At 42.4% G+C, this 15,944-nt stretch overlaps 1 protein-coding gene across 4 annotated transcripts in view; it reads left to right on the top strand.

Annotated features, from left to right (window-relative positions):
* Window positions 1-15,944, top strand: part of hivep1 (HIVEP zinc finger 1) — a 42,657-nt gene that overhangs the window by 14,801 nt on the left and 11,912 nt on the right. For all 4 annotated transcript variants that reach the window (XM_086014385.1, XM_086014386.1, XM_086014388.1 and 1 more), the window contains one exon: window positions 15,168-15,221. In XM_086014385.1, the coding sequence (XP_085870511.1) occupies window positions 15,168-15,221 (54 nt within the window). The remainder of the gene's footprint in view (window positions 1-15,167; window positions 15,222-15,944) is intronic.

Below are 15,944 nucleotides of genomic sequence, written 5' to 3'. Positions count from 1 at the left end.
ATTGCGGTCCTGCGTTGAAGCGGAGGCGGTCCATTACACCTCCTACTCTCTGTCTCACTCTTTCGGTAATTTGTCTTTCAATTTCTTCCTCTAATTCTTTCTTCTATTAGTCCCGGTCTGCTCATTGCGGCGGCCCCCAGCATTCACCGCTTGCCTGACACAAGAGGGATCAATGCGCTGGGAGAGATGAGTATTTATAGCCTCTGCGAGGGCGTGGGAGGTTGTGGGCAACAAGTAGGTTAGTGGCTAATCTGATGTTGACAGTGGGTGAGAGCGAATTATTCATATAGAGAAATTAGATTTTATTTTTAGATCCTCCCTCCAGTTTTTTTTGTTGTTGTTGTTTTTTTTTTAAATAGAGGAAGGCATCATCTCAACTTGGGGAAGTCTGCATACAGCCAGGCAGGGCTTTCCCTCATTTTTGGGAAGTGATTTAAAAAAAAACAAAAAAAAAAAAAAAAAAAAACGGCGAGAGGAGAGTAGGAGGGGGGTGAGAAGGAACACAAAGGCAGACAGGCAGGCAGGGAGGAGAAAGAAGTGTGGTTGCTATACTGACAGTAGGCAGAAGTGAGGAGTTGAAATCTCAGCTCAGACACACAGCTGCGTATTAGTGAGTGTTTGTCTCTTGCGGCAGACGGCATCCAGACGCTCAGCTCTCAGCACTGTTGTGGCATTTGAGATCGTGATTTTTTTTATTTTTTTATTTTTTTTAATATATCCACTCTTGCCGGAAGTCAGAGAGAGCCCAGGAATGTCCAAGATTATTGGTCCAGGAAGTGGTCGGGAATGTCAGGTGTTGGCCCTGTGAGCACGTTGGACGCTGGGAGGGAAAGCCAGCCAGCTGCCAGTCAGTCGCTCTCGAAGAGACGCCAGACTTCTTTGGTACGCTTCACACACAACAGGTATCGTGTGGAACTTCTCTCGGTGTCATCACTTTGTGTTGTGTTCCCTTTTTCTTTTCTTTTTTTTCCTAACTTCTTCTATCAGTGTGACTTCAGTCTGTTTTCACAACTTTGTGCAGCATCAACAGCTATTTAGTTGCTCCTCATTTTTCTGGAATGTTGTAATTCATAGTTTTTTTGTAATCTAATGGAGTAGTTAGCAATTTTACTAGTTCTTGTACTGGTTATGGTAGTTTTGTGTTTCAATTGTTTTTATTTCTGTAAAGCACTGTGTTGCATTTTTCACTCATTCACTGCCAGACATTTTCAGACCCTCTTTTACCCTAACGTTTGGAAAAAAAAAAAAAAAAAAAGAATATAAATAAATTCCTGGGAGTGAATAACTGCAAAAAGACAAGTAAATCCGTCAATGGCAGTGACTGAGTTAATGTATCAAAATTTAGATTTAAGATGGTTGTTTTCCACTTCAGCCGAACATGTCAGTTCTGCACGTCGAGTATTTTCAGTCAAACGGTATCAAAAGTATGTATCATGAAATGTCAACGTTTATGAAGCGTCTTCTCTTGTTGAGAAATGATGCCATTCATCAGACAGGAAATGACCCCTCCTCGCTCGTCCTTCCTCTTGCCTCATCTCCCCCCCGTGTAGCAATAATGTCAGCTGGCGGGCCGACGTCTACGGCAACCCGTCGCAGTCTCTGCGCCGTGTTCCCCGTCCCGGGCCGGGCAGCTGCAGCTGACGCACGACGTGAGCGGGAAGGACGGGATAAGCCCGTGCGCCGCAGCGGCTGCAGATGAGCTGTCGGCGTTATGCAACAGCTCGGTCCAGAGATAGAGCAGATCCGAACTTAGACACTTCTGACTTCTTGCGTATACTCCATGAGGTCATTAGGCTCACTTAGCATCTCGCTGCCGGGTGGCTTAATATCAGAATAGATGTCGATGGAGGCAAGTGTGATTCCCTCTGGATGGTTCACAGCATCAAATTGTATTGTTTGCATTTTTGGAGAAAATTATGGTAAATCAACATTACAATGTTGTATTCATTGACTACGCTCATTGCTGATTTGGCATTTTGGACTGGAGGTCAAACAAAAGATTATTAGCTGAGCTTTATAGATTTTTATTTTTTTTTCAAACTGAATTAATTTGAGTCGTCCTCGTGGTATTGTCAAAGGTGATATCAGCGCATCTGATGTGAGGGAAGCCAAGGAGACGTGCAGGCAGTGGCAGGGGGGTACAGCGGGAGTAATGGAACAAGGTGGCAAATTAGGGTTGATGAAAATGAGCGAAGGAGCGGGAGGGAAACGAAGACGGCGAAGGGAACGCCATGTCTGTGCTCGACGACACCGTTATGTAACGTTACCTCATGCCCACTGGCGATGGCAGAGTATCTGCGGCGAGTGGCAGCGGAGGTGGGCGGTAACTCCATCGCTGAGGAAAGATGAGGTACCCAAGAGGCACATAGCAAAGGTCCAAATTGGCTTTTTGGTCTGAAAATGTCTGGCAGTGAATGAGTTAATCGATTTTCATATACCATATAACTCCCACCGTCATAAATTTAGAAATACACAGAAAGTCACCCCGGGCAATCAAGAGTTAAATCAATGCAGTTAATGCACTTGTGTGATGGCATCCCCAGAGACATAGTGGGAGAAGTTCGAGCAGCTTCAGGAAAACCTGGCAGGAGTCCATGATGACAGCAACACTGTTAAGATACACAAAATTGGCTGTAGGTGAGCCCACTAACTATGTATAGCGAGGAAATCGCTTTCGGCTCCCCTGTGTTTTACCTCTTCATATACTCGGAAAATATTTCCTCTCTAGTTACACTTGTTTTTAACCGGGAAGAAAATGTTGATGTAATCGTGATGTCATCGGCGTTGTTGAGCGTTAAGGCTATAATCGGTAACATTAACCTATGTTACAAACCGAGGGAGTTAATGCATAACAGAGGGATGAAGAATGCCATTGGTTACTCAGTGCGTAGGATTTTTCCTTTATGAATGTGCTTTCTTTCTATTGATTTGATTTAACTAATTAAATGGGGATCAACTTGTTTCACCCCCTTTTTTTTTTTTTTTACTTACTAATGTGTTTTCAGTACACCAAAGGAGAGGACATAAAAGAGATTTGCTTAAATGAAATAAATCGTCGCGGGGTTCGTGCCGTCGCCGTGTCGAGCGTGTTTCCATGTGCCACACTTGTAGTCATCGTAACAGCTTTGATTAACATCTCAGCGCTTCCCCCGAGGGCGGGTAGCAGGAGGCGGTTGATGGACGAAGGTTTGATGGTTGAGAGAGTCTCATTTTGTAATCTAAACACTGGAGAGGAGTAGGAGGTGGCGGTGGTGGTTTGGGGAGAAGCCGGGGCCAAGATGTAGGAGATGAACCTGAGCAGGATCTGACGTCTGTTTTGTAACTTGATCAATGACCTGGCAACATTTAGATCCTTATTTCCTGTGTAGCCTCATTACCTTGTCTTATTCTCACTGCCTCTGAGCCTCATAAGCCCCCGATCTAATTAAGAGTTCGCTCGCTCTAGCTGAAACAGTCCCTTTCTTCCATTGCGAAGATGGCGCTGCCGTTAGATTCCAAGATCAGGGGTGCATCCGTCAACCGGAGAAATCCTGTCCGTATCGACCCAAAATGTCTTAGCCGGATTGTACGCGGTTACGTCAACGCTTCGGAATTAGACATCTGTCATTGACAAATGACCGTCATCAACTGTTGGCCTGTGGTTGCCAGGTTTCAAAGTGTGCTTTGAGATTTAAGTTTGGGGAAAATTCAGACTCACATCCAATGGACAAATGAGATGCATTAAGTTTTTTTTTTTTTTTTTTTTGTAGTGAGTACGGTATGAAAAAATATCCCCATTTCCCAGTAGGATTGTTTCTGTGTACTCTCAGTGATATTTCAATATTATTGAACTAAACATTTGTGAGAAATTAGGTTTTGATGGTCTGTTTGTCAGATATGCAAAATCTGCATAGCCACAAAAAGGGCTTGAAGCATGCTCCAATGAAGACCTATTCCATTTTTTTAATCAAAATGGCAGCTTTCACCGAATATCCCGGCCATGACATGGGCAGGCGCCAACACAGTTTCCTTGGCAGAGGTTGATGTGCTCTTCACTGAGTACTATGTGTATTAGTAGACATTTTCACTGGGTGGCTAGCCATAGAAAATTGTCCTGCTTCCCACTGGGTGATTTTCTGATGTGTGTTATTAGACAAATTGACATTTGGAAAGCTAATAGTCTTTCCAATGCGCAGTACGTCAGCTGCGCATACTTGCTATTGACGCTTTCGGATTTCCAATAGCAAGTACGACCAAGGAGTATTTTTACTACCTGGCAAGACCCGAACGATTGTTCAACATGTGGTTGATGCAATACCGATGCTATATATCATACTATCTTGTCATACAGCTGGTGTAATTAACACACATGTTCCCATTGCACTTCTTCTGCATTTTCTGCCCCTCGCTGCAGAAATGCCTTTTATTGTAAACTCTGAGTCACCGTTTGTTTGTACTTTCTATTTGCCAACAACAACTTTATGTTCTTGCTTTGACCAACATAATTACAGAGCAAAATTTAGCCCCTGACATTTTTCTGTTAACATGGATTTCCTAGCAATGATACAGCAAGAACACCAATGTTGTTTTGACGCTAGCCTGAGAAAATGTTTCGGAACCTCTTTTGCGGGCTGCTTGTGAAAGCCGCGCAATTTCACATAATGACTAATCCTAAAATAAAGCGAAGGGTTCTTCCTCTTTTTTCGGATTCACTCAGCATAGTTGTGGGAGGTCAACTGTGGAGGTCAATGACTGACTCGGGCTCAAGCTAACAATAGTCCAACACTAGCCCAACCAAATCCTCAGATGGTTGAATAGATCCAAACAATTGATACAATTTGGTCATTTGTAAGTGACAGGCTGTAATTGGCTACTCTGTAAATTTGACACGCAAAGCAAAAAAAAAAACGTCCAAACCATTTAAAGGGATACGCATGAACAATCTACAGCACATTTGAAATATCAACGTTGTACTTTACCTTTAAAAGCTAATGGCGAGCCATCCAAAAGTGACCTAATGGGCTTTTCCGTTGGTATTTTCAGTCATCCCTGAGTCAAATCTTTCCACACTGATTTGCATTTCCATGACCAGTTTAGACACGGAAAACTGTGCCAAGTTGTTTTCAGGACAGGCCTCATCTGAGGTTGGGCCAAAGCACACTCTAAGAAGGTTGTGTGACACTGACGTCTCCCCTACTTTGGGCTGCCCTTTCTTTTTTTTTTTCTTTTTTCTTCAAGCGATGATGTGTTGCAGAGAGAAAACAGTTTGTCTGTTTTCAGCATGCAATGCTTCTAACTATAACACCAAATATACTGTATTTAAAGCGGAAGTCAATGCAAACATATTTTTTTCAAGAATATGGTCTATGCAAACCCATTAGATGAAACAAGGCATTCTGATAAATATTTCGTTTGTGGAATAAGAGTTAATCCACCCGTTTTTAGCCTTCTCTGGAGGCGGCCATTTGGTCACTTCTGTCGACTGAAAATGACAACTACTCAGGGCTCAGGTAACGACACTGCTCACAACGGCCAATCACAGCTGACCTGTTTTCTGAAACTAAGTTGTTATTACCTGAGCCGTGAGCAGTTGCGATGTCATCTTTAGTCGGCAGTAGTGACAAAATGGCCGCCCCCTGAGATGGCTTAAAAGGGGTGGATTTTGCTGCTTAACTCATATTCCGCAAACGCAACATTAATCAGAATGCCGTGTTTCAACTAGTGGGCCTGCTGGGAACATATTCTTGAAAAAAATATGTTTGGGTTGATTTCCCCCTTTAAGAAAAAATATTTTAACAAAAAAAAAAAGTAATATGTCATTTTATGTAATATTATAGTATTTGTATTTATACAAAATATTAATATTTCAAAAAACATCTGTTCTACACCTCTATCAAGGTGTACCTAATGAAGTGGCATTTGTGAGAGAGTGGTTAGAAAATACATTTCTTTCAAAGAAACAGATGCTTTTGAGGGCTGACAAGATTCATAAAGTGGCTACTTAACTCCCAGAACTACCAAGTCATTATAAAAAGGGAAGAGAGAAAAAAAAAAAAAAAAAAAAGTCATCCTCTGGTAAACACGCCGGCCTCCTCTCACCCAGTGAGTAAACTGTTGGGCAACCAGTAGTTGGCAGGGAACATTAAGTCCCGCCCCCGTCAGGACAAACAAGACGGGAGGGAGACCAAGCGAACGATCCCCCGGAGGGTGCCAAAGCTGGTTTAAGTGACGTCACCTGGCCTGCTATGTTCAAGCAGACCCCTCCTCCCTCCCACACTCCCTCATCCCAATTCCCTACCTCCCTCCCTCTCTCGTGTCCCTCCCTCCCTCCCTCCCTCCCTCCCCCTCTCCCTCCCCCTTTCACCTCATGCACCTCCTCGCTCCACCTCCTCTCTTCCTGGGCCTTACAGGAATTCCCCTCCTCGTCACATTATTCAGAGGAAACCGCTGGCAACGCCCCAAAACCACTGCAGCGCTCCAGCTGATAGGGCGGAAACACAGCTGTGACTGTTTTGACAGAGAAGCATGTATGTACTGACTTTTCTTGGCCATGAACAAAAGGAGGCACTGATTGTTTATTTCCAAGTAACGTGAGCCGAGCGCGCGGTAAGAAATGAACATTTTGTCCTATTTGCTAAAGCACACACACACGGTTTGCCTTGTGTTGTGCAAGGTCAGATATACTTTGACATCGTCGCGTTTTAGCTTCGTTTCAGTCCTGAATGTGCAGTGCTGGTATCGCTGGCTTACTTTGGAACATCTCAGCTTGCTCAAAAGTCAAACTGAGATGACATGACACTGATTGTGGTGACATTTTGACCAGCAGCAGGCGGTAAACGCCTGCGTACTGTTAAGTCTCCTTTTCGGTGCTTGAATTGGGTTTGATAGGAATCAATTACAGAAGAATTTCATCTATGTGTTTATTAATCATGATATATTTCCTTCATCTCTGATTTAAAATGTTGCTGTGTGCCAATATGGTAAATAAACTCAACAGGTAGACAAGATGACTGACGTTAGGTAGAATATATTCCTTGGATAATCCCCCCCCCCCAAAAAAAAAAGCTCTGGCACAGTAATAAGGAAAATGAAATCTAGTGTGAGACATTTTGAAAACCTGCTCGGATGTGGCAACACACCCTCCCCCATTCCTTGGCTTACGCACAAAGCCGTGCGCAATTTGCTTTCGCGCTTAAGCACACCGACACATGCTTCCTGTCAACGCATCTCTTGACGACACACCGGCCGTCGCTCGCTGAGCTCGGCGAAGGAGAGTCGCCGATGTCTTCTGTTATTTTGGTGTCACTGAGCACAATCTAGAGGGAACTTGAAATTCAGAGCGGATGGCATTTGATGCGCAGTTTGTTTTAGGTCCTTTTTCTAAACTGCTGCAAAGAAGGAAGTGGATGTTTGTGCACATACTGTGTCTTATCTGAAACAAAACTGAAATAGTGATCTCGAAGTGAGACTTTTTCACTGATTTATAGATTAATACTGAATGCTAGGTTGATGACTGCAGATTGGCGTTGTTAGTTGGTCAATGATCGTTTTGAGTCAGTTGTTAAAGAGGAAGTCAACGCACACATATTTTCTTCAAGAATATGTTCTATCCAAGCCCACTAGTTGAAACAGGGCGTTCTGATAAATATTGCGTTTGTGGAATAAGTGTTAATGCACTCGTTTTTAGCCATCTCTGGGGGCGGCCATTTTGTCTTCTGTCGACTGAAAATGACATCACAACTGCTCACAACGACCAATCACGGCTCAGATTCAGAAAACAGGTCAGCCGTGAATGGTCGTTGTGAGCAGTTGTGATGTCATTTTTCAGTCGACAGAAGACAAAATGGCCGCCCCCAGAGATGGCAAAAAACGAGTGCATTTTGCTGCTTAATTTATATTCCACAAACGCAAAATTAATCAGAATGCCTTGTTTCAACTAGTGGGCCTGCTGGGAACATATTCTTGAAAAAAATATGTTTGGGTTGACTTCCGCTTTAAGTATTTGTTTTGTTTTGACATATACAGTAAATAGAATTTCAATGTGTCAAAAACTAAAGCACGTTTGCATTTCAGTTGAGTCATCAAATGACCTCAGTAGAATTAGCACAGTTTAGCCGTCTTGCTTTTTGGACTCGGTGTGCTCGGGTGCGTCCATATTTTGACACGTTAAATGGGTGTAGCCAAAAGGATGCAAGAAATGACATTCCGCCGCAGCGCTCTCTGCCTGCACTCTCTGTGCACCAACACGCATCTGCCCACCCGGTAGTTTTCTCGTTACATCAGTTTTTCACAAGGGTGCCCACGCAGACCCAATAATCAGCGGCCTCCAGTCTGCTGCTGCTTCTGCCACCTACAGTTTCCTGCGGGGGCAGCAGCACTGTACATACAGTGGATATAAAGTCTACACACCCCTGTTCAAAAGCCTGTTTTTTGGGGGATGTAAAAAGGTAAATAATTTTCCCAAAAAATTCCACTAAACACACTGACCTTATCCTTTAATACAACTCCATAGGGAAAAAAAAAACATCTTTTATAGAGGGAAGTAAAAACCCACAAAAAAAAAAAACGGTGTGCACACTTGTGCAGCCACATTATCACAGTCATGTTTACTAGACCTCTCTATTTTTGCAGTTTATGTATCACATTAATGGTTCAGTGTTTTATTTATGCTTTGCCAGCTTCACTTGGAGGAATGAAGCACTCGTCAGACAGTGTAATGGAAAAACCCATATTGATGCAACCCTCAGTCATGTCCCTTTTTAGTGTCCACTAGTGGGATTCTTAACCGTCAGATAGACTTGCAAGTTGGCAAGAAAATGTATCTCTTAAGTTTGGCGAAAGAAATAACTCATGTTGAGGAATGAGCAGACCTTGCATGGTCACGCTACTATTGTTATTCATCTGGTAAAATAATCGTTTTATCACTTCTAAGAATTGAGATTTGAGTATTTTTTTTTTCTTACTTGATGCAGTAACCTCCGAAAAGACAGCAAACAGACACACACACACATACACAGTCTTTCATCCCTTCATCATTCCGTCACTCCTTTTGTGTCCAGTAGATTAGACGCCAGTGAGTCATTCTAGCTTGGAACCAAGATAATGTGAAAAATTCCAAGATATGCCGACTGTTGATGCGTAATAGGACACTCCCGCTCCGATCGGGGAGTCCTCAGCTCGCCATCATTGTTTGACCACAGTAGTCGTAGCGAGAAAAGACTTCATCGGTCTTAAGCGCTACTCTCAGATTGATTTACTACCCTTACGTGCATGGGGAGTCTCTCTTTTTTTTCCTTCTTTTTTTTTTTTTAAACAGGCATGTCTGCGAAGATAAAGAATTTGTCTGAAGCTGACGGAAACTGCTATGGCCACTTATTGCACAGGTCAGCAGCTGAGGGCTGCAAAACTGCTGGGTCGCCTTTGTGCGCTACAGGAAGAAAGCTGGGATACCATCAGCAGACTTCCTTTCAAGTTGGCAAAGAATTTTGCATAGCTCGCACATCTGCTGGCTGATGGCGTTTGTGTTGTCTGAAGATGTGAGTGATTCTCCAACATATCGATATGACGACAGATGGAATCAATGACATTTGTACTGTTTTGATCATTGATGCTAAAAAAGCATCGGGCGTAAAAGCTTGGCAAAACTTCGCAGAAGTCGGAAGCTTCCTGCCCTGTCTGATTGTGTCTGTAAATGCCCTTGACTGTTCAAAGAATGCGCTCTTTGTGAGGGCGCGTGGTGCACGTGTGTATTTTGCACAAAGCCGGGCGTGCGCCGAATGCTGGTGAAGGTGCTCGAGTTACATAATCTCCCCTTCCGCGCCGTGACAGGGAAGAAGGGGGCGGCTGCCGGCTACCATCTCGTCATCTTCATCCCGCTTCTTTTCTCTTCCTCAATTTGGATGCCAGCTCGAGATCGCCCCCAACCTGCTTTTTAAACCGCAACCTCCCCGTTGACATTAGATATCGCCGACATATACGCACTCCGTCAGTCAAAGGAGGGGAAGGCCGTTCACCTTTGACGTGTCCTTTACCTTCTGCACACGGCCCATCTGCTCTTATTCTCAGTTTTCAAGTGTACAGGCTGCCATACTGGTGTGGTGTTGCGCATACTAATCATATCGCAACCTCACAGATGCTGTTATATCAAAACAGCTAGAGCGTGTAGCTTTGATGCTAGCAGCTTGACGACGGAAAGCCGGCGGAGCGGCCCGAAACGAGTAAACATTGTGCATATGGAGTCTTCGCGCCGCCTTGAAAGCTGCCACTATGTAGCTGATGGCGTCCATTTGGCGTGGCGAGGCCAACGGTGCAGACTGCTGAGCAAAATGTGTGTTTTAAGGGCCGAGAGGCGGGGAGGATTGTTGAGCCTGGTGGTTCGATGTTGGCGCGCAGGCTAAGGAAAGTAGTACCAAGAGGGAGAGTTGTGTTGCTACAGGGTGAGGTTGATGTTTCCTTGTTTTACCTCTGCCAAGGAGCTCATGTTGTCAACTACAATAAAAACTTTGTATCGGTCTAGCTTGCGCCAGTCTCAGCTGGTCGCCAGCCAATCGCAGGGTGCATATAGACTCACGATCATTTTAATGTGTTTTTAAAATGTCAGAGACAAATACAAATCATTCTGAGGTGTCGGTCCAAAAAGCATTTCTCGTATAAAAGTAACATTTTAAGTGTTAATCAACCCAAACATTTTCTTGAATATTATGTTGTATGCGCCCCCACTACTCCAAACACGGACGGATCGGTCCGATTATGCAGTAAATGATAGACGGGTAACTAAAAATAGTTGGACTAAGCATAGTGGGAAGCCCATTTTTCCCCGTTTATGTAATCGTCTATTTTGGGGAACGGATTATATTAAAATGTGAATGAATGAAACAGATGAATAACAGCTGCATTGCCTCTTAATTGTCACTCAAGTGTAAAAAGAAGTGAACCGCCGCTATAAAAATTATGATGTTCGATACCACTTTTTATCAGACCGACACGAGTATGAATAGTCACTCTTGAGTAGCCGAGTGATATATAAAATTTAACAGACCAAAAATTGCGACCAAAAACCCTTTTATCTGATGCAGATGGTGATTCACCATAGCGCCATCTACTGGTGTGGAAGACTCACTCGATGTCATATTTTGTTTTACCGTATTAAATGTAAACTTATTTCAGGTAACTTCTGGTGAATAGTTTTCCCTAAAAACCTTCTGTGAGGCTGCTCCTTCATTTGGAGTGTTGCAAAAAGCCAAAAGAAAAGCAAAACACATGGTCAGAGTGAACCCTGTGATCGCCCGGGTATGCTGAGGCACGATTGACTGACATCATGCATCAAAACTTTACACAAGCTGAAAGACATGTTCTTCTTGTGACAATTTTGGACGAATTCCAAATTGTTCAACCTCGGGCTCAAGCTGAAATGTTCTTCATCAGTCAGAAAAGAGGTCAACAAATGACAAAATAATGAAAGCAACTGACCTAGCGTTTTCCTTACCTCTCACTTATGGTGTATTTTTTTTTGTCTGTCCATCCTTCATCCATCCATCCCTATTTATTTATTTATTTATTTATTCATTCATTAGAATAAGTGTATGGATTCTATTCTATTGGGTTATTGATGCCAGTCAGATAGTACATGTGATGAAACCATTTTAACTCATTCACTGCCATTGACGAATTTACATGTTACATTTTCACAGTCCAGCCATTCAATCCCAGAAATGTATTTATATTTGTTTAAATTTGTTTTGAATGTTAGGGTAAAATGGTCTGAAAATGTCTGGCAGTGAATGAGTTTAGCATGCGGAGCCGGAAAAATGTTTGGCTGTGGTTTTCTGAGCTTTGAAAATGACTGCATTGGCAAGAGGAAAATGTCCTGTAATGTTTAGCAGAATGTCATCTTAACCAGAGGATAGACCGTCTCAGTCCCTTTAACAGTTTTATTGTAATCTGGGTATGAGATTGGCTGATTGCTCTCACCCTGTCCAAAATTCTGGATGCCTTCCACTACTTGCTTTGGTTTTCATCACAGACAACCTGCAACATCGATGATTGTTTTCTTGTGGCTACGTGCTTTGAAGATGACAAGATGAACGTCTCCAAGCCCCTGTAGTGAAATATTTGACCATCGCGAAGACCACTCCAGCTAACCCGAGCGCAGATAATAAGGGAAATTTGAACCGTATAATCATTCCCTTCTGTCTTAACAACTTGGCCTGCGTGGATGGAATATTTTGTCCTTATTAAGGATGAGGGCTGAAGGGACTGCAGCCTCGTGCCTTTCTACTCATTGTTTCCTGCGTTCTGAGCATGACTTCATGGCTGTCATTCAGCATGAGGGGTCTTGTTTGTGGTTAGTTATGTAAGGAGAGCAATTTGACTCATAACACAAGCACTAATTCGGTGTATGTTGAGCAGTAATCGCCTATGCCACGGGTTTGCCATTGTGGTCCGACACAAGACATTCAGTAATAAGGCAAGCTGTTCAAACAACGACTCGCCAAATCGCCTAAGCGCTATCCAAGAAAGGATTGCACGAGCCATCATTGTTTACTTGAGGTAGCCCTGTAGCCTTCTAGCGATTAACCTGAGGGAAGCTTCGAGACTCTCCGCTTTGTGGAATACCATGGCCGGCCGGCTTCAATGCCAGGAGAGCACAGCGGAGGGAGAGAGAATCCACAATCTCTGCGGAACATACTAATACATTCCGTCTTTGATAGACATGCTCGAAACAAATGCGGTGCCCCTCTGTTGCTGTGTTTCTGCTGGCAGGGTGCCTTTGTTTTGCTCCACGGCAGCTCTGGATGGGAACACGTTATGTAATCTGTGGCGTGTGCCTGGGATGGAAGGAGAGCGACGGAGAAGGGTGTGACTTGTAACACACACAATGACATAATCCACTGACCTCTTGCACTAGCCGCTCATATCCTTTCTCTCTTCTCTGTGTATTCCCGGCATGGAATTACTGTGATTTTGGCAACGGCAGAAGAACATCCTTTTTTTTTTTTTTTGCCGTCCAATAACATATGTGCGGTCTAAAACGAAATTGCTGCAATTGCTCCTCTAGGAATTGTCTCGAACCATGATGTCATATATAAAGCAGAAAAGCCATGATGGATTTATTTTTCCATTCAGTTTCATGGTCATGGGAGGAAAGCTCATATTTATGAGTAGCATGGTCATTGGTAAAATAGAATATTACAATTCAGATGAGCTGAAATAATTTAAAAAAAAAAGCTTTTACTTAAGAAAACATTTCTTAAGCATTTCTCCCTATTTTCTCACGTTACAGACCAAATCAGTAACTGAATCATTGTTAATATTTGTACACTATCCATTTGAAAAATGTCCTGTCTTTAAGTAAAGGGTTATACATTTAAAGCAGAAGTCAACCCAAACATATTTTTTTCAAGAATATGTTCCCAGCAGGCCCACTAGTCGAAACATGACATTCTGTGGAATATAAGTTAAGCAGTAAAATGTACTTGTTTTTAGCCATCTCTGGGGGCGGCCATTTTGTCTTCTGTCGACTCAAAATGACATCACAACTGCTTATAACGGCTGACCTGTTTTCTGAATCTGAGCTGTGATTGGTCGTCGAGCAGTTGTGATGTTGTTTTCAGTCGATAGAATACACAATGGCCGCCCCCAGAGATGGCTAAAAACGAGTGGATTAACACTAATTCCACAAACGCAATATTTGTCAGAATTCCCTGTTTCAATTAGTGGGCTAGCATAGAACATATTCTTGAAAACAAAATGTTTGCATTGAATTCCCCTTTAAACATGTTTTTTTCAATCGATTTGAAATAATTATTAGTTGCCTAATAAGTACAGTTATGTTTCATATCGTCGCTGCCCTGAGAAAAACGCTTATGTCCATTTTTTAAAATTTTTTTTACCTGAATGGGGTTTCCGCATCACAGACAACTCATTAATGTGAAAATTTTAAAAATACATTACAAAATTGGACATGTGTGTTTTTCACAGGACCGCAACAATATATTCGAGCAATGTTTTAGTGTTAACTTTGCCATATGTTACAGCTGTGGTGTTAAGTAAATAAAATAAAGCCTCTACTATATTTTAATGTTGGCCTTTCTGGTGCTACTTGGAAAGCTAAATATTTTTATAGGTAGTCAAAAAAAAACAACAAAACATTGGTATGGACAAACAAACGTTCACACTCTCATTCACCCCTTTGGGCATTTCAGCGTTTTCAATTAACCTAACATGCATGTTTTTGGGTGTGGGAGGAAGCTTCGGTAGCTGGGGAAAACCCGCGTAAGCATATTTTATTGAAATATGTTTCTGAATTCAAATTTCACAGGCTTTGAGTAGCCTGCATCCTGTCTCCGCCAGCTGCCTGTTCAAGTGAAGCACACAACTGGTTCACCATCTTAACACTTGATAACCGATGAGAAATCATCTGAGCGGTTCTGCGCATTCTTGTTCAAGCGTTGACCAGCTTCTGGAGTCGTGGCAGTCGTGCATCCCCGCAGCTTGCACTCTCCTTAAATAGTGGTGTGCCATTTTTAACTCGTCTTTAATCTCATTAGTCGTACAGATATTTGATTTTAATATTTTATTTATTTATAAAATGAAGCTTGTTCAATTAGCTTCCATTTGTGTTTTTCTGTCAGAATTCCACAAATTCTCATTAGCACAGGTTGCTCCTTTATGAGCGAGCCAGCATATTTACTGTAATTAATATTAAACTATCACACCGTCAGCACTGATTCAACTCCCACACATCCATGTGGTTCATAAAAAAGTATCAGCAAGTGCTCTATTTAAATGGCCGAAGCCAAGTTGCCTGAGGAGTTAGTCAACACTGTTTGGTTTCTGTGCTCAGCTTGGGTTCTGATTTCAGTGTTTGAAAATCATAACCTATACATAACGCATATTTATATCTTTTTTTTTTTTAAACGGGTGCGTGGCTATACGGTCGCATTACGCAAGCGCGCTGCCTCAATGATGACAGTAGTTTCCATTATGGAACAGTGCACTCTCTCGGCTATGGAAGAATATCTGTTTTTCATTTAACAGGCATCATCCTGCACCGGCCGTGTGGGAGGAATCCCGAGTAACATTACTTTCACTCTGCCATCCATTCACAGTTGCGGACTGTATGTGGGCAAATGCATGCTGCCGCTCTCCATATCCTGAAAAGATACCTTTTTTTTTTTGCATTACAGATAAAATCGAAGAGGCCCAGAAAGAACTGAAAGAACCCACAAGCTCAAGGAAAGGTAAGAGAGATTTATTTTTCAAATTGTAATATCAAGTACATGTGAGATCTCAACATAAAGAGATGGGTAGACTACCCTCACTATTGTTTATAAAGCGGTTTACAGGAAAGTAGCAAACAAATGTATTCGTCATATATGTATTTTTTGTGATGGTATATCTATTTTTTCAAATGTGACTCTGACTTAGTTGGTGGATGTTACCTGACCAACTACTGAGTCATGTGTTTGTGGAAACAAAGCAAAAAATCCAACTCACTTGCAGGTCATTAGAGCCTTGATTGAATTATCGCTCTTAATGAGATTGAGAACCGCTTGTGTGGAGAAGCTAAATGGACAAGATATAAATAACGACACTATTACATGCACTTTTGTACATGACAATTAAGACTTTTTACAATTCAAAACCTGATTGAAAACCTTATATAGCCAAACTGTATACGCCGTCTGGATGCATCATTAAATCGACATTTAGTTTGGCTGAGCTATTTTCAAAAGAGCTGCTATTTTTTTTTATTTTTTTTTTTTTTTATGTAATGCCTTAAAGGCTGTATGCTGTGTGTGGATAATGGATTAGCAAGGACAGGGCGTTCCTCCATCTAATTATGCCAAATACCCTGGAGGAGCCTTGACCTTGGGAAATACCTTAACAAGGCGGGAAACTGTGACAGGTCACGATTAGGTTTATGTAACATGTCCTGAGTCACTTTTTCAAAGGCAACAAAC

This window comes from Filicampus tigris, chromosome 18 (genome assembly GCF_054856515.1).
Source record: "Filicampus tigris isolate MCC_2025a chromosome 18, RoL_Ftig_1.0, whole genome shotgun sequence".
Classification (NCBI taxonomy): Eukaryota; Metazoa; Chordata; class Actinopteri; order Syngnathiformes; family Syngnathidae; genus Filicampus; species Filicampus tigris.
This window is presented reverse-complemented; position numbering and strand designations above follow the sequence as displayed.